This window comes from Vicugna pacos, chromosome 4 (assembly GCF_048564905.1).
Source record: "Vicugna pacos chromosome 4, VicPac4, whole genome shotgun sequence".
Lineage (NCBI taxonomy): Eukaryota > Metazoa > Chordata > Mammalia > Artiodactyla > Camelidae > Vicugna > Vicugna pacos.
This window is the reverse complement of record NC_132990.1, coordinates 67669139-67692517: the sequence shown is the minus strand read 5'-3', so window position 1 is coordinate 67692517 and position 23379 is coordinate 67669139. Positions and strand designations below refer to the sequence as shown.

General features: G+C 36.2%; 1 protein-coding gene across 1 annotated transcript; it reads left to right on the top strand.

The window, feature by feature from the left end:
- The first annotated feature begins 951 nt into the window (after window positions 1–951).
- On the top strand, window positions 952–23216 carry RAB14 (RAB14, member RAS oncogene family). The gene is made up of 8 exons (XM_072960036.1): window positions 952–1224; window positions 9354–9412; window positions 10668–10721; window positions 12036–12213; window positions 15970–16036; window positions 19447–19534; window positions 19894–19924; window positions 20922–23216. The coding sequence occupies exons 2-8, from the start codon at window positions 9361–9363 to the stop codon at window positions 21097–21099; spliced, it is 648 nt and encodes a 215-aa protein (XP_072816137.1). The 5' UTR covers window positions 952–1224; window positions 9354–9360; the 3' UTR covers window positions 21100–23216.
- The last annotated feature ends 163 nt before the right edge of the window (window positions 23217–23379 follow it).

Below are 23379 nucleotides of genomic sequence, written 5' to 3'. Positions count from 1 at the left end.
CTTATGCTTTAGTACAGCACGCAGAGTGCCTAGGGCCCACAACACTTTCAGGCGCCTAAAAATGTTTCAAGTTCTTTTAAAATCAGAAGAGAAAAATAAACTTTCAGGTTGAAGAAAATGATTTGCTATATAACATCACTATATTTATATCTATATCAACGCAGTTGCAAAATATGCAATGTAAATAAGTATCATATATTACATAAATACATATATCTACAAGCACAAGGCAAAAGTACTCAGACGAAAGTCAGAATGCAGCTAAACTTTCTGGAAAAGTGATAATAGCAGACCAAGTTGGAAGAGGGGAGGTGGTGGCCAAATTGTGAAAAAAGTGGTCACAATTTCTCCCCTCCTTACAAAGGCACTCCTAAGGGAGGTTATGAGGGACAGAGGTGAAACATAGGGCAGAAGGTGCCACTTCCTAGCTGTATGATCTTGGGCAAGTGACTTGATCAATCTGAGCCTCAGTTTCGCCATCAGTAAGATGGGGATACGTACCTCCTGGGGTTGTTGAACCTAGCGTGCCTTGGACCTTGCCGCTAGGTACGAATCGCTCAATACATACATGTTGAATGAAAGCAGTAAATGTGTGCTTAGCACAGTGGCCGGTGTACGGTAAGAGTACAGTAAGAGGTAGCTGCTGGCATAAAAAACTAGTCAAAAGTCCCCTGAGCAACAACCCTAGTCCTGCAAGAGCCAGAAGTACCTCAGCAATCCCTACGCGAACTTGCGCAGAAACTTCCCCAGGAGGAGAGAATACGGGGTTACGCTTGCGCATAAGCACTTTCCTCCAGCCCTTCGGGCGCGAGAGGCAGTGGGGCGGGCTCGACGGCGGCGCGACGAATCTAGAGGGAAGGACTGCGGAAGGGGCGTGGCCAGCAGGCCGGGCCCAGCCATCCTCTTCCGGGCTCCTCCAGCTGCGCGCGCATCATCCTCCCCCCTTCTTTTGTGGTCCGGCCCATTGCGAGGGTGACAGGAAACCCTGTGCAGGGAGCGCCGCCATCTTGGACCTGCCCGAGGAAGATCTTGAGGGAGCTGCGGGAGCAGTCGCCTCGTCCACCGCCACTGTCGCCAGCCGCCTGCAGCTTCTCGGCCAGCCCGCTACCTGCCGGGGCCTCGGCCGACCGCCCCCGCCCCTCTCCCGCTGCATCCGCCTCTTCTTCCTCGTCCTGACGCCCCCCTCCCGCCCGGAAAGCTGCCCAGCCACCAGCAACCCCCCAGGTAACCTAGGCCTTCCGCAGTGTCCGGCGGGCCGGTGCCTCCTGGTCCCGCTCTCTAAGGGCCGGGGGTGGAGACGATGGCGGACCCGGGCCGCAGGAGGGCGGGCGGCGCCGCAGGGCAGGCAATGTCAGGCCGCGGCAAGCCGGGGGTCGGCGGTGGGCGCCACGGCGCCGGGCCTGACGGGACTCCGTGAGGGGGCGAGGGTGTCCCCGCGCAGCGCGCGCCGAAGCCCCGGGTCCTCCCCGCCCAGCCGAGGGCTCCGGGGCGAGGCGTGCGGGTAAGGGTGTGTTCGGCCTCGCCTTCCTCGCCTCCTCGGCGGGACTGGGCTGACTCGACTCGCACCTCCCGCGGGCTCAGTCTCCTTGCCGCCGCTCTCGGCGGCCACCGACCTCCCCCGCCGCGTTTCTCGGTGCGGGTTGCGCCGCCTTGCAGCCCACGAGCCCCGGACGTGGCATTCTGTGGCCCATAGGCCGCGTCTGGCCCCGAACACAAAAGGCGGCAGCAGCCTGCAGCCTCGCCGGCATCTTGGACCGGCTCCTGTGTCCTTGTCGATGTGGGTAGACTGTCTTGGACTCGGGCTGGTCAGGGGTCTAGGGGTCCGTGCTGGCGAGGTTCTAGTTTGGGTGAAGCCTTGTAAGGTCTGTGGTATCCTTAAGGCCCCGATCCTAGGTAGCATCTAGAAATAACGAAGACAAAAAGTTTTGGTATTTCTAAAATTTAAGAGAAGAAGGCCGAACAAGCGTGTTTCGGTGGTTTGCACTTTGCTGTGTGCCAGACACGGATTTAGGTGTCTTTCTACAAGTTTATCTTGAGCCTATTGGTGTTAAGTAGAGTATCTCCGTCTCACAAGTGAGGAAACTGAGGCTTGAAGGTGTGATGTGGCTGATTAAATGATGGTACATAACAAACTGAAGTTAGGCTAGGGCTACATACATGGCTGTTTAAAACATAGCTACACCTTAATTCCTTTATTCTTATGTCTGCATTGGATGACAGCTGATTACTCCTTTATAACCCAGTCTTGTGTCAGACATAACCCTGCCAGTCCTCATTCTCATAACCCCAGAAGAGCGATGGCAAGACCTCCATTTTATATTTGAAGAAAAAACTGGGATTCCCAGAGGTCAGGTGATTTCGTGGTGGTCCCACAGCAAGTGTCAGGGTCTAGATTTGAACTCTTGTAGTTTACTGCTCACTTCATTATTGTCACATCTGCCTTTTATTTAGATGTGGTTATGGGGGTCATATTTGCCCTCGCAATAATCCAGCTCCCACTCCTCCATTCCCCAAGGCTTTGCAAAAAATTTTTTCAGAGTTCCGCTTACGCCCTTTTGTTTTACTTGGTCATGTCTTGAAACGTGTAGTGGTTAGGAGTTTTGGAGGGTTCCCACTCCAGTACTGCCACTTCCTAGGTAAGTGACCTTAAGCAAGTTACTTAACGTCTCAGACTCTGTCCTTAATTATACAGGGGATAACTGTACCTACGTTTTATAGTTGTGAGAATTAAATGCTGTTTAAAACCCTTAGCACATTGCTTGAAATATAGTAAGTGCCCTATTTTGTGTAGAAGGTATGTAGTGGGTGCTTAATATATGTTGAGTAAGAGGAGCATGGCTTTGGAGAGCTGTAGAGTTAGACCCGGGCTTTAACCTTACCTTTCCCTCTAGTGCTATATGACCGTGGATGTATCTCATCTCTGAGCTGGTTTCCTTATCTGTAAAATGAGTTTTTAGGATTAGAGATTGCTTATAAAGTACTAGCGTATATTAGGCACTCAGTGAACAGCAGTTATTGTAAAGATGTAAAACCTTTAGATTTTAATAACTTTAAAAAAAAATTCCTTGGAATTAAAGCTACATATTTAAAAGTTTTTGTTTTTTATATTTCATATTAAACTTTATAGTTGTTGCATACTTCAGCTGTGCAGCAGAATTTGGAGTGTTCTTAAAACTGATTTTTATCAGTATTAAATGTTTTTGTATAATCTTAGATGATACACATTTAGACGAAAATTTCTTTTTTAGAGGAAACTTTTGGTTAAGGCAAGTAAAATATTTTAAACCTAGGGCTATTGAGAGATGCTTACTTCTTTTGTAAAAGCTTGAAACATTTTATGTGGTTAAAAATGCTGGGCATGGCTGGAGACAGCAGTGTACAAATAAAGATATCAGAAATACTATACTTTTTAAAACCTTTTTATTCTAGACAGTTTTAAACATACACAAAGTAGAGCAGTATATTGAACCTTCATATACCCATCAGCCTGTATCAACAGTGATCAGTCTTGTTTCATCCATATATACCTGTATATTTTTTGAGGCAAATCTCAGACATAATATCATATCATCTGTAAATTTTTCACTATTGCTATACCTTTAAATTCTGGTAGTAAGTGCAGGGGTTTTGTTTTGTTTTGCTCCTAAGTACTTTACTTTATGGACAGAGGGGCAGTATGAGAGTACTTTATTTCTTATTCATAGCATACTATCATAATTAGCTGGAAAATTTTGTCTTTCTCTTGACACATAAAGGAATCCAATTTTTTATTTTACATGTTAATGTATATAAACGTGTGACATTAATACCTTGTCAAATGTGAAGTGATTTTTAAAGCGGATCTCAGAAATGAGTGGATTATTTTCAGTGGTTGCATTATCTGTGAGGAAGGGAAATTGACCACTTGTTTTGATTAAATTAGTATAGTAGATTAACTACCAAGTTTTTGTGTCCACTTAACTGACAAATCAAATAGCATTCCACTTTAGTGGGCTTGTAAGCAAACCAAAACACTTCTGTTCTTGAGTTCCATGAAGGGAAGGACAACATACATACATACATTTGATCATTACTGTATTGTCAGAGCCTAGTGGAAGGCCACCTTTTTAGTAGATAATCAGAAATATTTGCACGTTGGAATCACAGAAGCAGTCTATCTTGGCTTACGTGTTTTTTAAACACTGTTTTGTGTATTAAAAAAATAACAATAAAGATCAGAATTTAAATCACCTGGAATATTTTTATCTGGTGGGTTGCTTTTTTTCCTGTGTTGTTTTGACTCAGTTATATAAAAATTACACAGTAACGTCTTATGTTCTAAGAGTAGAATAAAATAACTATGTAACAGTTGCAAAAGGATTAGTCAGACAGTGCATAAGTTGACAACAGTAAGGAGCCAAATCATTAAAAAACAAAAAACACAGGAAAAATACTCCAGATTATTGGAGTGTTTTATTTTGGTTGTTTTTTGAGGCTGATTACATGAGTGATTTCATATGATGTTCCCCATATTATTGTTAAATGTGGAAGTAATGTTGGAAATATTATGAATAGAAGTTTTTGTTTATTCTTGTTTTATATTAGAATTGTATATAAAATGCTTTAAAATATTTAACAGACCTTTGTTTTCTTTACTTTTAATATTTTGGATTATCAGTGAATACAGTACATGTTTATAGTGTCAGTGCAGGGAGATATATATAAAGAAGGTTAATAATTTTCCCCTTCCTTTTTCCTACTCAACCCATGTATTCATTTTCCACAGTTCGGTGTGTATCTTTCTATATTATATGCATACAGGATTGAGTGTGTGTATGTGTTTAAAAATGGGTATCCTATTTCATAAAACTGCAACATGCTTTTTTCCCCACATAAGATCATGAATTCATTTCCAGGTTAATACATATATCTAAATGGTTTTTAAACTAAATGCGTATTATTTCCTAGTAGGGATGTACTTTATTCAGCCATTTCCTTGGGATGAGTGTGTAGGTTGTTTCTATTTTTTTGCTGTAAAAATGCTACTTAAAGTGCACTTGCACCTGTAACCTTAGGGATTCATGGTTTTATTTCTGTAGGCTACTTCTATGTGGGCTTCTTGGTCAAAAGGAAGTCTGGATTATTTTTAAGATTTTAAAATATACTGATTACTTCCCCAAAATATTGTGGCATTTCAGACTCCCACAAGCAGTGTTTGAAAGTGCCTACCTTCACATCTGCATCTACACATGTCAAAACTAGTCATTTATATTTCTGTATAATTTTATTTGGAAGGGTGATTCAGTCAGTACATGAAGACAGTGTGATTCTGTTTTGGCACAATAATGATTAGTGTTTAATGTGCATTTAATAACCATTTAGATCTATATTTATTGGCCTGGAAATAGATCCACGACATTGTTAAGTGAAAAAAAGCCTGTTGCAGAGTTTCATGCAATAACATACCCCATTTAAAATATATTTTAAAATATATTTCTCACCTCAACAGTGGTATGTTTCATGTTCAAGAGATGAGGTTGAGAAATCCTTTGTTAAAGCATCATTAAGCACAGTTAATATTTAAACAGGGCCACCAACAATTTTTCTTTTTTAATATGCATTTAGTAAACAATTTGCTTGACCAGCCAGAAAGTTTAGAACTAAATTTTACATGGGCTGATAGTAAAACTGTTACCCTAAACTTTTAGTGTTAATTATCCTCCATCTTTCTCTGATTTTTATTTTTTGCTTTTATCAGTCTACATTCATGTGTGTATTATGTAGGTATGTATGCCTTTAATAAGTTACTTTAGATAGAGAAAATCATGTTCTTTGGAATCAGACCTGGGTTCAGGTTCCAGCTCTGCCATTTACTAACTTTGTAAACCAGTCAAATTAATGAATTTCTCCAGACCTCAATTTTTTCCATTTTTACATGGACATAATGGTAATAACTCTGCAGAGTTGTAAGAATTAAGTAAGAATTATATGACAGTATAGGGAAAAGTAGTGCAGATCATCACATGGTTTACTCAACAAATGTTAGTTCTCTTCAGAAACATTTTGTGATAGGTATGATATGAATTATTGTTACTAGTTTTATCATTTATCCATATCTACAAATCCCGATCGCAGTGCATCCTCTGAATGTAATTATTTAATACTGCTTATTCAGATTATTAAATTAGAACTGAGTGAATTGAGAAAGGTTTGTATCCCAAAGTACCAACATAGGGTTTCATGGTACATCTCATAACTGTGGAGGAGGCTAGATAGTATAGTGATGAAGAGGGGGTTCTCTGCAGTTAGAGCACTGTAGACTTGACCACTTAGCTCTGTGATGTGGGCATATTACTTACTTGTTGAGTCTTTCCTTATCTGTAAAATGAGGATAATAGTCACTATTTTATCAGGGTAGTAGTGAGGATTAAATGAGATTGCTTGTAAAGTATTTAGCACATTGCCTGGCATATGTTAAGTGCCCAATAAATGGTAACTATGACAGTTGGGTTTGTTATTAGCTTACAAGTTGTTCATCAGGTATTTTAATGATGCTTGTCTGTGTTGTACTTTTTTTCCTAAAGAAATCAAAGGTATTAAAGGAGGTCTTTATATGTGAATTTTATTCAAATGGTTTTTGTAAAACCTGGGAGAAAGTGCATTTTAATCACACCAGTAGCTGTGCACAAATTACAGAATATCACCAAGGGTTTTTAATTAGTGAATATTGTTGTGTTGAGTGAACTCATGTTTTCAGAGTGTTTGAACTAGACCAATGCTTCTTGTTCTCACCAACTCTTTTTTTTTTTTTTTAAATTCTAAGTTCTCAAAGTAGAGCAGAAGCACCCTTGCACCCTTAAGTGATGGGAGAAAAACATATTTCCCCTTCCAAAGCTAGTTACAAATAAATTCATCACCTTAACGTTGGTATATTTCATGTTCAAGAAATGCTTTGTTAAAGCAATATTAAGCATAGTTAATATTTAAAAGGGGCCACTTGAACATAGTTCTACTGCAGAATATGTAATTTTGAGTGAATGCTATCAATAAACTATGGGAGTCTATTTAAACCTCGTTAGTATTTTACCTTTAATAAAAAAAGAAGGACCTGTTGTGTTAGTGGCTAAAGTGCTAAATATTTTTTGCCTTCCTGTCTACTGAAATTAGTAAGTTTGAGTAGTTTTCCTTTACTCTGCTTTTAGAACTTTTAATTTTTAAGAAATTTGAACCAGAAAATTGTGTGGTGAGATGGACACAGGAGGCTGGTGTTCAATCTGAAATAGTGATCATTCTCTTTTATTTGGAAATAGTTTATACTAATTGATGCTTGGTAATTAAAGAAAAACATTTTGAAAATTAGTCATCTCAGTAGATATTTAATTAATGAGTGCTTATGTGATAATTAGCAAGTACAGAAATTAGTACAACTAGGATTGGATTGTAATTTCATGGTTAGCCTTTAGAGCATTTTGAGTAGAAATTGTTGTTAGACAGCATAGTTTTAACATAATAAAATGAAGGGAAGCAAAGTATGTACAGTTAACAACTTTCAGTTAGAAGTGGGAAAGGAGATAGGAAAATCAAAAGGGGAGGAGCTTGAGATAAATAGTCATTTAAAGATGACTAAATAATTACTTTCCCCCAAGTTTGAATGGGGAAAAAGAAGTTTAAAAGAGGAGTTAAAAATTAATTAGAAGAAAAGAGCCTGGGAGGAATGTAGACCAAGAAGTTAATAAGCTTTAGGTATCATTTTTACTATGAGATTATTTTTTTCCCATGTCTTTAGCATCTGGTTCAGAGATATGGTGAATAAATCTAGACCAGTTTGAACCTCAGGATCAAGCTCATTCTTAAAAGATACGAGTTCCTAGTACCTAGCAAATGGGAATCATATTAGTAAGATGTTCAGAATCAGAGTTACTTCAACTAGAAAAACTCCTTTTTTGAAAGAACTGGTTGAGGGAGTTTTCTGTGATGTTGAAGACTGATTATAAATGTTACAACATGTCCCACTTTGGTTGAATGGATTTCATACAGCTAAGTGAGAAGACTGTGTTTGAAATGATTGTCTAATAATTTGCTGTAGTTAACAACTTCCTCTTCCCTAATAATAATTCACTTATTTAATATATGTATTTTTTTCTACAGGTTAAATTTTATTAGTTTTATAGAAATTTTATTTGAAATATGACATTGAGTAAGGTGTTAATTTCAGTAAATGAATCTCCCCAATCATTAAATGTCTGGCTTGTGTGTGATAGTTGGCCAAAACAGTAAAAACCAAATCAAAAAAAAAAAATACTGGAAATCAAAATTTTAAAAATGGGTTAAACCCTTATACATACAAAGAATTTTTGTCTTTCTTTAAGCTGCAGACTGGTTTGAGAATAGATTTTTTTTCTTTCAGTTTTATTGGGGAATAAATTTTACTGAAACTTAGTATCAGTATTAGAATTCACCTCTTATTCTCTAGCACTTGGCACAGTGTCTGACACATTCAAGGCATTCATTTGAATAAATTGAACAAGTTTTCTTTTTAGGTTATTAAAAGTAGGAGAGAAATTCTTTAGGTTGTCTTATCTGAGGGTAAGGAATGGGCTATGATCTTTTGAAATATCTTCTAATACACAAACTTTCAAATTTTACAACCACAAGTAGTATTTTACACCGTTATTTCTCTTAACTCCTAGCATAATATATATAGCACGCATTTGGTATATTGTTAATCTTCAAATCCTTTGTTGGATTGAGCCACATGAAATCGTCAATAAGTGACTTTTTTTTAATCTATAAGAACAACAGTTTCATGTCGTTCTGACATTCATTTGGTTTAGAAATAGTATGATTGCTTTGGATGCTACGCTAACCTTTGATCTAAAGTAAGGTAAAAACGTTATTTTGTGTTTATAAGTTGATGCTTAATTTTTATTACTTTCAGTTATAAAATCAGAGTTTCAAACAAATAGGCCATCAGTAATTCATTTGATCATTTAACAGATATGGGGACCTTAATAAGAGAGGAGGATTATTTATAATGATATTTAACTTAAATTTATAAAAATTTTCTTGTTTGAAGTTTTCCAGAGTAACATTTCTTATTGGATATTTCCAAAGTGAAGTATTAGAATTGTTTTGATATACATGGTTTCTTACATTTCTATGGATAATACATGAGAATATTAAAGCAGCGTTCATCCGAGAGAATTTGTGTATTTGATCAATTTGGGAAATGCAATTTTGTTCTAACTTACTGTAACCAACATTTTGTTTATAGTCAGTGTGCTTTATTTTATATCTCTTTAAAGGATAGCCGTGATCAGCTTGGATAACTTATGTATATTTTTTTCTGATGTAACAATTTTCTTTGTTTTTAGTGCCACCATGGCAACTGCACCGTACAACTACTCTTACATCTTTAAATATATTATTATTGGTAAGTTTATTTAACTTACACTCTTGTTCTCCAGAGAATGTTAAAATACAAAATATTTATATGCTAATATTTAACATACTACCCCAGAAGAAGTGAATGATTTTCTCATTGCAAAATTAAAACTCCTTTGGGGGAGGGTATAGCTCGAGTGGTAGAGCACATGCTTAGCATGAATGAGGTCCTGGGTTCAATCCTCAATACCTCCTCTAAAAACTAAATAAATAAACCTGATTACCTCCCCTCTATCAGGAAAAAAAGACTCCTTTGATAAGATTTACTTTTGCATTACTGATGTACCTTTTGTTTTGTGGCCTTAAGTACTTCTATTTATCTGCGTACCTTTGAAGTGATGTTGGTTTTTCTTGAGGGCTACCAGAAGGCTTGTTAATACTGGGTATGAGATTAATTTCCTAGGAGTGCAGATACATTCCAAAAATATGAAAACTTTCAGAGCCCACTGGAGTCCAAAAATTGATAAAGAGCATTGATTAATTGTGTCATATACATAAAATATAATGGTGGTTTTTCTGTTTAATTTCAAGATTCTGCTCAAATTAAAAGACAATGCTGTTTATCTAAATACAGTTTTTAAGAGCACAGTTGAAAGCACACATATTTTTCTGTCAATTCTTCACATTAGAAGAGTTTGGTTTAATATTGAGCTTTTGTGGCTTTATTGTAATGATTCCTTCACCAGAGGTTGAATTGCTTTTAGTACAGTCAGATATGACATCTGTTCTGTTATGGTTTTCATTTAATGCCATTCTTTTCTTTTGTAGAATTCTACAAGAAATACAAGAAATATGAGATATGATGGGATCTAGTGAATCAAGCTTCCAAAGCTTATTATTTCTACTTGTTATATGCTGCCCTGTTGGTCACTCCTAGGAGTCTTTGACTTTTATGTGTGGGTTAAGGGGAAAAAAAACTATATAAAATGTTGAAAAAGCTTAAATTAAAAAAATACTGTTAGCAACAGTTCCTCTGTTAAAAAGCTCTTCCCAGCTGGTGCCTATTTATTAACATTGTTCATGACTACATTCTATCACTGCTGAAGGTTGGGAGTAGTTGATTTGTGTATCAGTGAAAACAGACCCTGAGGATCTTTTGAACTCATTACAAATTAGGGAAGTAAAAATTTTTAAGTGTTCTAGAAATTTGTGATGTGATACAGTGAAAGGGGTCTAGCAATCACTGCATATAAGGCTGTAAAATTGAGAAATGTAATTACCACTTGAACCGTTTTTTTATACAGGGGACATGGGAGTAGGAAAATCTTGCTTGCTTCATCAATTTACAGAAAAAAAATGTAAGTTCAATATGTAAGCTAAAAACCTTAGTAAATTCTTTATTGTCACTTTCCTGCCTTTTAAAAAGTGTCATTTTCAGCGTACTCTATGCAATTAAATATAGCCTTTCTATATATGTGCACTTGTGTTTTTAGGGAGTAATTTTTTTTAATAGTAGCAGATAAAATGAAATATACCTGCATGTATAGAATGTTGATTTTTATATGCCATGTATAATTTGATTGACTTGTTTAGGTTTTTTGATAATAAAAATGTAAATTAAAAAAATTATAAAAAATAAAAATGTATGCTATAGTATCAAATTTAAGTAATCTTTTTATTGTTCTCTGACTTTCCAAGCTAAAAATTACCTTAGTGGAAATTTGCTCATATATCACTTGCTAATAACTAAATAATAATGGATTGGAAATATTCAAAATGGAGTTCTTTCTACATTCATGACTGGATGATTAAGATTCAAAGTACTACTCTATCTTGGGTGGTAGGGGAAGGGGGTATCTTATTTTATATAGGCTAAATGTAGTTGAAATTGTTTCCATATAATTTAAATATTCCTATGGCATTTTTTTGCTTAATATAATATTTTATGATGCATCCAGCGGTCTTTGTGTCCTTGTACAGGAAGATAATAGTAGGTGTAGGTTTTCAGTGGCCTAATTTTAAAGAAACGACTAATAAGCTTGTCCTATTGGATTAGACATACATAATTTGCCAATATATAATTGTAAGCATATATTAAATATGATTTTCTTTGAGATATTGATAATGTTTTACAGGGTAAGTATTTGTTTGACTGAAAATGCCTAGAGTCCTAAAACTATTGATTGATTTGTTACATGTAATGATTGTCAGAAGGTTAAATAGTATAATGTTGGTATTATGAAGAGTTTATTAAAATCTTTATTTTTAATTAACAGATTCTTTTAGTCCAGGGGGCAGCAAACAACTTGTGGGCCAAATCCAGTCACTGCCCATTTTTATAAAGTTTTGTTAGAATGCAACCGTGCCCATTCTATGTATTGTCTATGGCTGCTCTTGTGCTTCAGCAGCAAAGTAGAGTTGATTTATTATTTGGTTCATTACAGAGGCTTGCTGACCCCTGTTCTAGTCCAGTCACATCTCTTTGACTTCTTACTTCTGTGTTTTTGCTAACTTTTTTTAGTGCAAGCTTTATTCTGTTTATAGCCTTCAGTATTAATAAATTATAATTAATAAATCATTTGATTATCCAGTGCATTATTTCCCCACTAGTCTTACTTTGAAGCTTTCTGGAAGTTGGAATATTATATTGTATTTCTTTTCTTTCCTAACAGTTATGGCTGACTGTCCTCACACAATTGGTGTTGAATTTGGTACAAGAATAATTGAAGTTAGTGGCCAAAAAATCAAACTGCAGATTTGGGATACAGCAGGACAGGAGAGGTTTAGGGCTGTCACACGAAGCTACTACAGAGGAGCTGCAGGAGCACTTATGGTGTATGATATCACTAGGTAAGAAATTAATAATTTTCAGCCTTCCTACTTGAAAAAAGGAAATCTACTTTAGGCACTGTGGTTTCTTTTTTTAATTGATTTAGGCATTCTTTAGTTTGTAATTGTGTGACTATAAATGAACTTATTTAGGCTTATAGTTTCTTTAAATTGCTGTGTGTAAGACTTGATATGTGATATAATATGTTGATTTCCTTTTCTGAAAATGGGTATGACTGAAGAACTTTAGGAGATGCTGGTGGAGCTAATGGAATAATACTGTTCTGAAAAGCAGTATCAGTTGAATTATTTGAGGTGAAATAGTATTTTACACCAAACTGTTCTTTTGACTTCGGCAGAAAGGAGGCACATCTTGAGGAGTTACTCTATTCAACCTCTAGTGTTAAAGTTTACACCTCTTCAAAATAAGGCCAAGCAAAGAATTAAGTAGTTTTCCTAATCCAACATGGTAGATTACAAGTTCTCAAAATTGCATCTGAAGTATTTGTTCATTTACTTAAATTCTTTTTTGTCCTAAAATGGATTGAAGTAGCTCGTGATATTTCATGCAGCAAGATTAAATTTATTTCAACTCTGTTATTTCTGGAAACTTAAAGCACTTGATACAAAGTAACAAAGCTGCACCTTAAATGTTAGACTTTGGAAAATTGTGTGTCACTTCATTAAACTCTTTGCTGTTTGCCTACTGTAAGCTAGAAAATAAACTGAATCACCTTTCATGTTAATGCAAAGTGCCAGTGTAAAGCAGTGTGACTCTTGTCTCACTTTTTTGGGGTTAGGGATAGCAAGTGGGACCAAGCGATAATTAGACTTCCAAGTGTATTTCCTTTTGGGAAATGCTTTATACTGTTTCTTCTTGAAGGGTCACAGTGCACATTAGCATATTAAGACCTTGAGAAGTTCTGTAGTAAATTAACTCTTTAACTTTGTTTAATTTGATGTTTCCTAAGGTTATTTTATTGAAGACACACTTTGGGAAATGCTGCTTTAGAATAAGGATAGTGGATGATTATAAATATAGTGCTTGAAGTTTTACTAAATTTTAGAATTGGATGGTCTCAGGTAAAACAGAATGAGACAGCTTTAACGCTCTTCACTAGAGCCAGGCAATTAGTAATAACATGACCAGTAAATCGTTTTGTGGGAAGATTATTAAAGAACCTGGCTTTCTGTGCAGGACATCCTTTTTTGAGGGAATGCGTTCCTGAAGACTTTGCACAATTAAAAACTCATGCCTTGTTAATAAAATTTAGATATAGTTAGTGTGCTTAGAGTGTATCTGTCTACAGTGTGGTAGTTTGTTTTGCTCGTTGTATGTGTATTTTTTTATTCTAGCTTTGAGATATAATTTATATAGAACATTGTGTAAATTTAAGATGACTTGATATGTGTGTATATTTTGCTTTTAAATGTACTTTTAAGCATAGTAGGTACTTTTTGGTAAAACTTGTGTCTATCTGAGTCATCAACAGTACTCTGCTGGAAACAGCCCAAATGCCCATCAGCTGATGAATGCATAAGCAGATATGATATATCCATACAGTGGAACATAATTCGACCATTAAAAGAAAAGAAACACTGATACGTGCTATAAAGTAGATGAACCTAGAAAACATTTTGCTAAGTGAAAGGAGCCAGACGTGTAAGGTCATAATGTTGTATGATTCCGTTTAAATGAAATATCCAGAGAGGCCAATGCGTAAAAACAGAAGGTGAATTGCCAGGGAATGAGGAGTAAGTGCTAGCGGGTATGGGGTTTCTTTTTGGGGGTGATGAAATGTTTTAGAATTAGAGTGGTGATCATTGCACAACTTTGTGAATATATTAAAAACCACTACATCATATACTTTAATAAGATGAGCTTTATGGTATGCTTGTTATGTCCCAATACAACTGTTAGTGAGAAAGAAAGTACTTTGGGCTTTAGACAAGTACTTTCTTGCTAGAGTGATACTTCATAGTGACATTGATGTTGCAGCCGTGACTCTGATTTTTTTACTTTTTTTTATTCTACTCTTAATCCTTGACATTTTTCAAACTTAAAAGTCCCTGCTTTAATAATACTTTTTATTCTTGACATTAACTCTGATTGTAACAGGGTACTTTCCTAAACTGGCAGCATAGCGTATCATGACAGTTTGGCTATATCAGCTGTTTGACATAGTGTATCGGACCTCCATGCCAAAGTTAGGGATATTTTAGTGCCCTTTTTTTTTTAAGCGCTAGTACCACCAATTAATGAATATTTGGATAATACTATATTTATAGATTTAAGTTATGATGGTAAATTTTAAATTAGTAGTGAAATAATTACCAAAAGCATTAGCAGAAGTTAAGGTACTTGTAAATAATACAGTTTACACGATCTTGATACTGCTTACAAAGAATGTCTAGGTTTTCCTGTTTACCAAAGTGGTGGCTGTTTGTAATTCACTCTTGCTGTCAGCTTTGACGTTTTAAAATACATCGAAATAAGTACTTCTGGGCTTGTGTAAGATTTTGTGTACAAAGCAAGGTATATCTGCTGTGTAAAAGCAGGGTGTGCTAGTACTACAAATACTGAGGAATGATAAGGCTTGTGCTTTTTAAAATTTATATTTGACTATTGCTTTACTTAGAAAATTTTAAAACATTGGGAAAAAGTAGTTATTTTATGTGACCTTTTTTTGACATTTAGGTGGTGATTTGTGTATAATATGTAAAAAGGGTCTGAGTAAGGAGTTCTTTTCAGTTTTCACTGGAAAAGGATTAGGTATTTGGAATATCAGGTTTTATATGAGCACTGGCTGCTGGAGATCATGGAATATATTCATAAGGCTGAAGTCGAAAACACTTTGAGGACATGATGTGTGTCTACACTTGGCTCTGAAATCATTTAAGTCTTCATGGTTTTCTGTTTTTTCACCTGTTCAATGAGTAAGATTAATGTCCTGTGAGTCTGTATAAATCAAACATTTGTAATCTTCAAACTTTTTAAAATTTTGACCTCTTTGGTAAAGTCTAATTAATATTAATGGTATACTTTGTATATTATTGTAAATTATTTGGGTTTGTCTGCTATCTTAGGTCCTGCTAAGCTAGTGTAAATGAACACATGAGTTTTTAAACTCTTGCTTGTTGAAACTAGAGAAGTAGGGCAGTCTGAATCCTAAAATGACTTAACTGCTGATAAATAAACTCACTTTCTAATATACCTGGGGACTTGAATTTCCAGTCTGATGTATTAAATGTCTTTTTAAAGCCATTTTTAAATGCTGTTGTAGTTAGCTTACTCTTTAAGGAAAGGTGAATTTTATACAGTAGTGTGGCTATCTTGGTTTCTAATTTGAAAAATTTAAAGACAGCTGCAAAAAGTGTTTTCTATTGAATGTGTCATTGGTTAGATATTTTGGTACTATTTTGTCCCTGATTTTGTGATTGAAAATCTGGATGATTTAAAAATAATTTTAATTTTTACTTCAGACTGAACATTCTGAGTTTAGAATTTTAAACAGTTTATTCCTGACATGTAAGTGATTACAGAGTTGTTGCTTATTGAGTTACTTATTTAAAAACAGTAGATTTGGCTAGATTTTTGAGAAGTATGTGTTTACATTCAACAGTTGTTCTTTAGAGTAACAATCTAGTCAAATCAGAAATACTTTTTAAAGGATCTGTTGATTAAAGTGTATATTTAAAATATCTGTTGAAGTTTTTTTTCCTATTGAAATGGCAACTGTATGTGGCAGTCACAAATGTAAACTCTAATTTTTGCAGAAGAAGTACATACAATCACTTAAGCAGCTGGTTGACAGATGCAAGGAATCTCACCAATCCAAATACTGTAAGTTAAATGACATCTGTTATACAGAAAATTTAAGATCTAAGTTGACCCAGAAAGGAAAGCCATTTGCTAATAAGTGAGCTTTTTTATATTTGGGTACTAAGAATGAGAGAATCTATTTTATTCTTAAATTAATTGAAGAAAACTTAAAACTCTTTTTCAGTACTAATTACCCCAGGTTTCACATCTTATACTTGGTTTTTGTTCGTTCGTGGCTAAAAAAAAAGAAAGTAATAAATAGGGTGTCAAGTAAAGACTATGAAATCTGAAACTATTGCTTTTTTCTGCATTAGTTTCATAAAATGTTACCATTGGAGAAAATCGGGCAAAATGTATGAGGGATTTCTGTATTATTTATTACAACTGTATGTGAATCTCAGTAAAATTTCAATTAAAAATAAGGAGTTCTACATGCTTTAAAAAATCTGCTGCTTAGCCAGATGGAGAAGATACTTATTTATTGAGATTTTCAAGGCTGGCTGTCCACCATGCTAGGCTCTGCAGTATACAAGAATAAATGTGGGTCCCTGGCCCACAGAAGGTTGTAGTCTAGCAGGGACATTACCTGAGGGTATACAAGTAACTGTATTGAAAAACAGAGTGAAATAGGGTTAGAAATAGAGTGACTGGTATGGCACTTGGGGAAGAGGGTGCCCAGAATGAGCAGTGCCATGTGGAGAAACCAGCTTGACAGAGGAGGGGGTGTTTGAGCTGGGATTTGAGGGTTGGTAGATAAAGTCTGAGTAAATGCTGTAGAGGGTATTCCAGGAACAAATGAGGAAAGGCACAGTGCTGTGACTGACTCCAAGCTTTTCAAGAGTAAGGCCTGTGTCTCACTTAGGTTTGTACCCAGCACCTGGCAGTGGCCTGGTTTAGTAAATATGTAATTCATGATAAGATTGGCTGTTATCAGGGAACAGCAATGTAATTATTATTGAGAGTCAGTTAACATGGTTTACCTGTTATGCCAGGGACTGTGCCTGGAACTTTCACATCCATTATCATATTAAATCCACTGTAGGTATACGTACAGACCTATAGATAAATGTTCATAGCAGCTTTATTTGCAGTAGCCCAAAACTGGAAACAGACTAGATGGCCATCGATAGGTGAATGGTTAAACAGTCTGGTACATCCATGATTGTGGAACACTCAGCCATACAAAAGAATGAACTGTAGATACGTACAGCAAATTAGCTCTCAAGGGCATTGTGCTGAGTGAAAAAAAGTCTAAAAAGATTACATACTGTATGACTCTATTTATAAAACATTCTCAAAAAGACACAATTACAGAGATGGAGAACAGATTTGTGGTTGCCAGGGTTTGTGATGGGGGTGAAGGGTTTGAGTTGACTATAAAGAGGGCAGCACAAAGCAGTGCCTTTGTGGTGATAGAATAGTTCTGTATCCTGATTATGATGACACAAATCTGTACCTGCAGTAAAATTGCATGGAACTACACAACACTCTTGAGAGTGTATCAAACTGATGAAATCTGATAAGGGCTGTAGATTGTACCAATGTCAAGTTCCTGGGTTCGAGATTGTACAATGAGTATGTAAGACGCTGCTGTTGGGGAAGCTTGGCGGAGGGTATATAAGACCTCTCTACTGTTTCATAAACTTCTGCGATTTGAGTAAAATATTAAAAACAAGAAGAAAAAAACTTACTGTATGAGGGTCCTTAGAGGAGAATAATAAAAAGTTAGCCATGTCCTTCCTGTCTTATTTGTGCCTCTTAAAATCTCACCTGATCTTCAGAAGAAAGAACATCTTTATTTTAAGGTCCAGCTCAAATGTTGCATTTTCTATAACTTTGCCTTTGATTTCTGTGTGGAGGTTACATACTTTCTCATTTCGTTGTTCATATATATTGTACCTCTCTTGTTAGCATGCCACTTGATATCTCCCCTTTCATGATGGGAAGCATGGTTTGGAAATCTTAAGGAACTGGGAGAGTAGGCAGTGTTCCCATTCAGTAAACATTTCCTACTTTGAGTACCTGTCCTGTAATGGCCCTGTACTACTGAGCCATTATGACTTTATCTACTCTGATTTTTTTTAAAAAAATTGATTTCCTTTTTTAAGTGTCATTACCTTATTCTTTAAAAGATTAGTGGACTATGTGTGAAAACTTCTTTCCTCAGCGGGCACTTGTCCACACTGATTGAAGAATGCTCACTTTTGTTGTACTATTTAACTGTCCTTGCTCAAGATTTACATTCAGGTCAAAATGGTTATTCAGTTTAAATGAACATCATTTTTTGAAAGTAGGAGAGCCAGGGGCTGTAATTTCACATGAATAAAAGTTAATGGTGGAAATCCCTTTTAGTTGAAACCACCCATTCCTAAAGTATCTGTATCTGTCTCAAACGGGGAAAGAGGAGGGTGGGTTTGCCAGTTGGTGTCAAATAATATATAGACAGAGACAGTTTATCCCCGGCCCTTTGCCAATAAAGGCCAAAATCCTATTTCCCATGATTACACACTTTTTTCTTAGAACTTTTCAGAGCTGCCTTTAACTTTGGCCTAACTTCACTTGTATAAATGATTCCAAAGAGGATACAGGTGTGTGATACTGTGCCTTGAACTCACTGCATATGTGTCCTCCCACCCCTGCTGCCCCCTATGGATACAGTCATTTGTTAGCAGTAGCTACAGACTTAGTCTGGCCTAAGGATAGTGTAGGGGAGAACAGTATTTGAAGGTCACAGTTTGTGTTTTCTACCTGACTTCTAATGTCCTTCTACCTCTGCCTCACTGAGTGACCTTTCACAAGTCCTTGTTTGTCTTACTTGAGCGTTAATTTCCTTTCCTGTAGCTGAAGAAGTTGAAGTAGTTTTCAAACTTTCTGATGGACCCAGAAACTTTTGAAAACCTGATGAAAACGACAAACCTCTTTCAGGGAATGTCCTTGTGTACAGCATTTTGTGTTTACTTTCAGTGCATTCACAGATACCCTGGAGCTTGTCCATGGACCCTTAGCAGTCTTACTCAAGAGAAATCATAATCTTTGGCCTAGACCAGCTGTGTCTCAGGCACATGAAAACAAAACAAGGCTGTTTTGTTTTTGAATGGCTTGAGAGCTGAGAATGGGTTTTACATTTTTACAGAGTTGTTAAAAAAAAAAAGTCAAAGAAGTACATGCCAAGAGACCACAAACCTAAAATATATACTTTTTGCCCTTTTCAGAAAGTTTGTCAGCCCCTGACCTAGGTGATTGCTGAGATCCCTCTTAATGCTAATCGCTTCATGATTGTGTAGTCCTGTCTGATGGATAATTGCTAGTATTTAGTTTCCTTTTTAGGCTCACATGTTTTTTCTTTCAAGATTTTTGGATTTCAGAATTTCATGTTTGATTTAAATGGTTGCTTTTTGTTTTAAGATATCTTTCTTTTGGTCACAAATTAGGTAATAATTCTCATAGGAAATAAAGCAGATTTGGAGGCACAGAGAGATGTTACATATGAAGAAGCCAAACAGTTTGCTGAAGAAAATGGTGGGTTTCTTTTAAGACTTTTGGCTTTTTTGGGTCGCACATGGGAGAATTTCTAAGGATAGGTGGGATTTTGACACTACAGATTATTCAACAGTTTTTTTTTTTTAAATGCAAACTGCTCAGATCTCAAGAATGAGGAAATAAAATGTGTTTCTATTTGAGATTCATGTTGGGGGTAGTACAGTTATTTAATAACAAATATAAAGATTCCCTCCATCTCAGACTCGTATACTCTGTGATAAACACTGTGGCAGGAGTACTGAAGGCTGAGGGGAAACTTTTATTCACATGTTACTGAAGAGAATGTCCTTGTGAGTTAATTTGAAATGTTCTTACCATAGTCTGAATTTTATTTTTAGGCTTATTGTTCCTTGAAGCAAGTGCAAAAACGTAAGTATGGCTAAAATTAGTAGATCATTTTAATTACATTCAGACTTCTCACAGTAGAACCATATATAAAAATGTGTAATGTATATATTACATGTAATGTGTAATATATAAATGTACAATGCTTGCGGCAGGAAGGACAGTCAGCAGACATTTCTTTGCATCCTGTTTCACATTTCAAAATAATTTTTGTTACTTTACCTAAAATGTTATGCCTTGATCATGCCCATTGGTAATCCAGGTTAGTAAATGAAATTGTGTTAATGTTTCAAAAGTGTTTGACTTTCACAACTGAGGTTGAATTTGGCATCTTGGACTCAAGTTTGGTCAACCTGTTCATTTAATACTTCTGATCATGGTAGAAAGCATGACTTAAGGAAATATACAATGTCTAAGAATAATTAGAAGTATAATTCACATTTTCTAATTGTTACCCCATGTCCGTTAATGAACCCCAGGACTCCTATCATAATTTTTTATTCATTAAGCTAAAAATTCCTTTCGGTGGTGAGAAGCTAGCCCCTTCTTATTTAGCCTCATCTATACTCTTAGACCTAAGAGAACTGAACTAGAGTGTGAACATGCTAAGTGTAATAAGAACAGTACAGTTCACGCGTGGTTAACCGGACCATACAGATCATGGAATACTGTTCTGTATGTATTTGGAGATATCATTTCTGTTTGGAATGCCCACTATAGTTACAGAAATGGCCTGTCTTAATTATTATCTAAACATACAGCATTTTAATGATTAGAAAACATACAGTTATCTGAATAGGGTTGTAGAAACAGCCCTTAGTATTGTGTTTATGTGCTTTCCACAGAAAATATTTTCCCGTGTTCTCTTAGCTCAGTCTTCTGCTAATCCTTTATTAGATGACAGTCGCTAAGTTGAAGACATCATGGCAGTTGACTAAAGGTTAGCAAAAGGTTAGTGTGTAATGTCTTATCTTTCGTAGAAAGCTGTGCTTCTCCACTAAAGTTGTTGATTGCCTCTTAGGGGAGAGAATGTAGAAGATGCTTTCCTTGAGGCTGCCAAGAAAATCTATCAGAACATTCAGGATGGAAGCTTGGATCTGAATGCTGCCGAGTCTGGTGTACAACACAAACCTTCAGCTCCACAGGGAGGCCGGCTAACCAGTGAACCCCAACCCCAGAGAGAAGGCTGTGGCTGCTAGTGACCTCTTTGCCGAGGCTCTCATTTGACCTTTCACCTCTGTCTGTTGGAAGCAGTACTTTTTACTGCCTCATTGTCTCCTGTACATCTTACTGGGTTTAATTAAAAAAAAAGAAGAAAAAACAACTCTGTTGTAAAAACAGTTTAACACAATACTAAACTGCTAAACAACTAGATGTAATCAGGTTATCAAAGGCAAGTAGAGTAATAAATCTCTCCTGCATGGTAAATCTAGACTTTTTTCCCCCCGATTGTCCTCGTGATAGGTATGTCACCAATACATGATTTACACTGAGCACTGATGCTGGACTTGATTTTTACCCTTCCCTCTTTTTGGCAAGGCTTTGTCTCATTGTACGGTTTAGTTTGATGATATCTTAAGCCTTTCTACCCATCTTAAACTGTTCAAGTATGTCTGTTGTAACCCATTAAGTTTATTGCTGTGAAATGACTTCTGATGATAGAGAAGGGGTAGTTCTTCAACTCCTTTTGTTTTGTTTTTGTCGGATAAATTCCCTGTTGTGTGGGTGGCATTTTTTCTTGAGGAGGTTTGCTTCTGTCCTAGCCTTGCACAGGGAAAATATCCAATTATCTTTTCTCTTGTGCTTAATTAATAGCTTTATCTTTTTTTTACACCATTTTATCTTTTTCTTTTTAGCAGAAAGTAAATATGTATAAAATTTGAAGGAACCGAACTAACAATACATTCTGTGTATATTATTTTAATGAAGAAAATAAATTGATTACTGGCATTGGAACAGTATAAAATACCAGTTTGTACAGTATGACCTATATGTGACCATGTTACTCCCTTCCATTTCACACAAGGAAATAGACACAACTGCAGTTCACATGTAATACTGGCTCCACCCTTTGGTGCTGGCAGTGTTTGGGGACATTATGCTGGAACGAGCTCCTGGCGTGAGAGGATTAACACTAGCAGATTCTGTTCCATCTTTGCACTGTGGCTTACCTGCTGATTTTCGTAACTGTTCTTGTGCAATCAACAATGTGCTAACCTGCTTTTCTCTCTTTGTAAACATTTTGCATTACAGGCTGCATTTCTTGCCTTACTGTATAGAAAAAGAAAAAAGGCTGGGTTTATTATTGCACATTTTAAGCTTTTATACCTTTATCTTCTTGGAACGGTGAGATTCTGAACCAGACAGCCAGAACCGCAGGTCTGCTGTTAAGGGATTTTAAATTGTGCATTTTTTAACACTACAGTGAAGTAATTTAAGATATCCCTTGTGTTCTTAGTGTGAGGGGCTGTTTTATGTCATGTTGGCATAAATTGTTTTGTAAAAGGGAAAGTATTTGTAACGGTGTGTCAATGTTTGTGCTGATACAAAGTAAGTTACTACTTTGCACTAGGTGGTTTGGCCACTGACAAAATACTGTATTGCAAGGGAAACAGTCTTATTTCTTTAGACAACAAACTTTGTTTTACCACATTCTTCTGTTGATTGATTTTTAATTGAGTTTGTGGTTCAGGCTGGGAATTGAGAAGTTATTTGAAGTAGGATAGGTAAACCTCAGTATATTATATAAAATGCACTCTCAGCGCAACTGCTGTGTTTAAAATACACATTTTAAATCCCTATTTACAGACACTAAAAAATACAGCTTTCTGGGTTGTAAACATGTGGTAGTACCAGAGTATTGTATAGTCATTGTTAAATAAAAGCCAAAACTGGAATGTGCAGAACATAGGATTTGGTTAATTTGTGGACTCATCTTTATTTCTGTCTTTGTTTAACTTTTTAAAAAAACAAGATACCTGGAGTAGATTGGTGTATTCTGTTACAGAACTACAGTCACCATTTTTTGCTTACACTGTTGCATCACGAGGGACTCACCCGGGGACCATGACCTGCTGGTCTGTGTATATAGTTACAAAAACAAAACCAACCAACCAGCCACGGGGTGTAAGGTAGCAATCACAGACTCAGACTGCGCTTGTTCAGTGCAATAGCCCGACTCCCAGTTAGCTACAGTGGGTCTCATCGTTCCTGTGACAGGATTTACTCAGACTGCTGTACCCTTCATTTGATGTAACAAAATGCTATTAATCGAAATATTTGTAAATAAAGTACCTGTATCTAGATTAAATTAAAATCGTTTGTATTATTTTCTGAACTATAATAGAATTTCATATTTTCTTCAGGCAAACAGTTACTTGGCATTAGTTGCCAGTTTTTATTGCAGAATTGCCCTTATTTGTTGTATAAAGAGAAGTCTACATATGTAGCGTATAAATGCGCATCACTGAGTAAGTTGA

Excerpts from the sequence above, each read along its gene's own strand:
- RAB14 (XM_072960036.1), top strand. The coding sequence starts at position 9,361 with ATGGCAACTGCACCGTACAACTACTCTTACATCTTTAAATATATTATT. Across the intron at positions 10,722-12,035 it reads TCAATTTACAGAAAAAAAAT|TTATGGCTGACTGTCCTCAC; the intron begins GTAAGTTCAATA and ends CTTTCCTAACAG. Across the intron at positions 19,535-19,893 it reads ACAGTTTGCTGAAGAAAATG|GCTTATTGTTCCTTGAAGCA; the intron begins GTGGGTTTCTTT and ends TTTTATTTTTAG.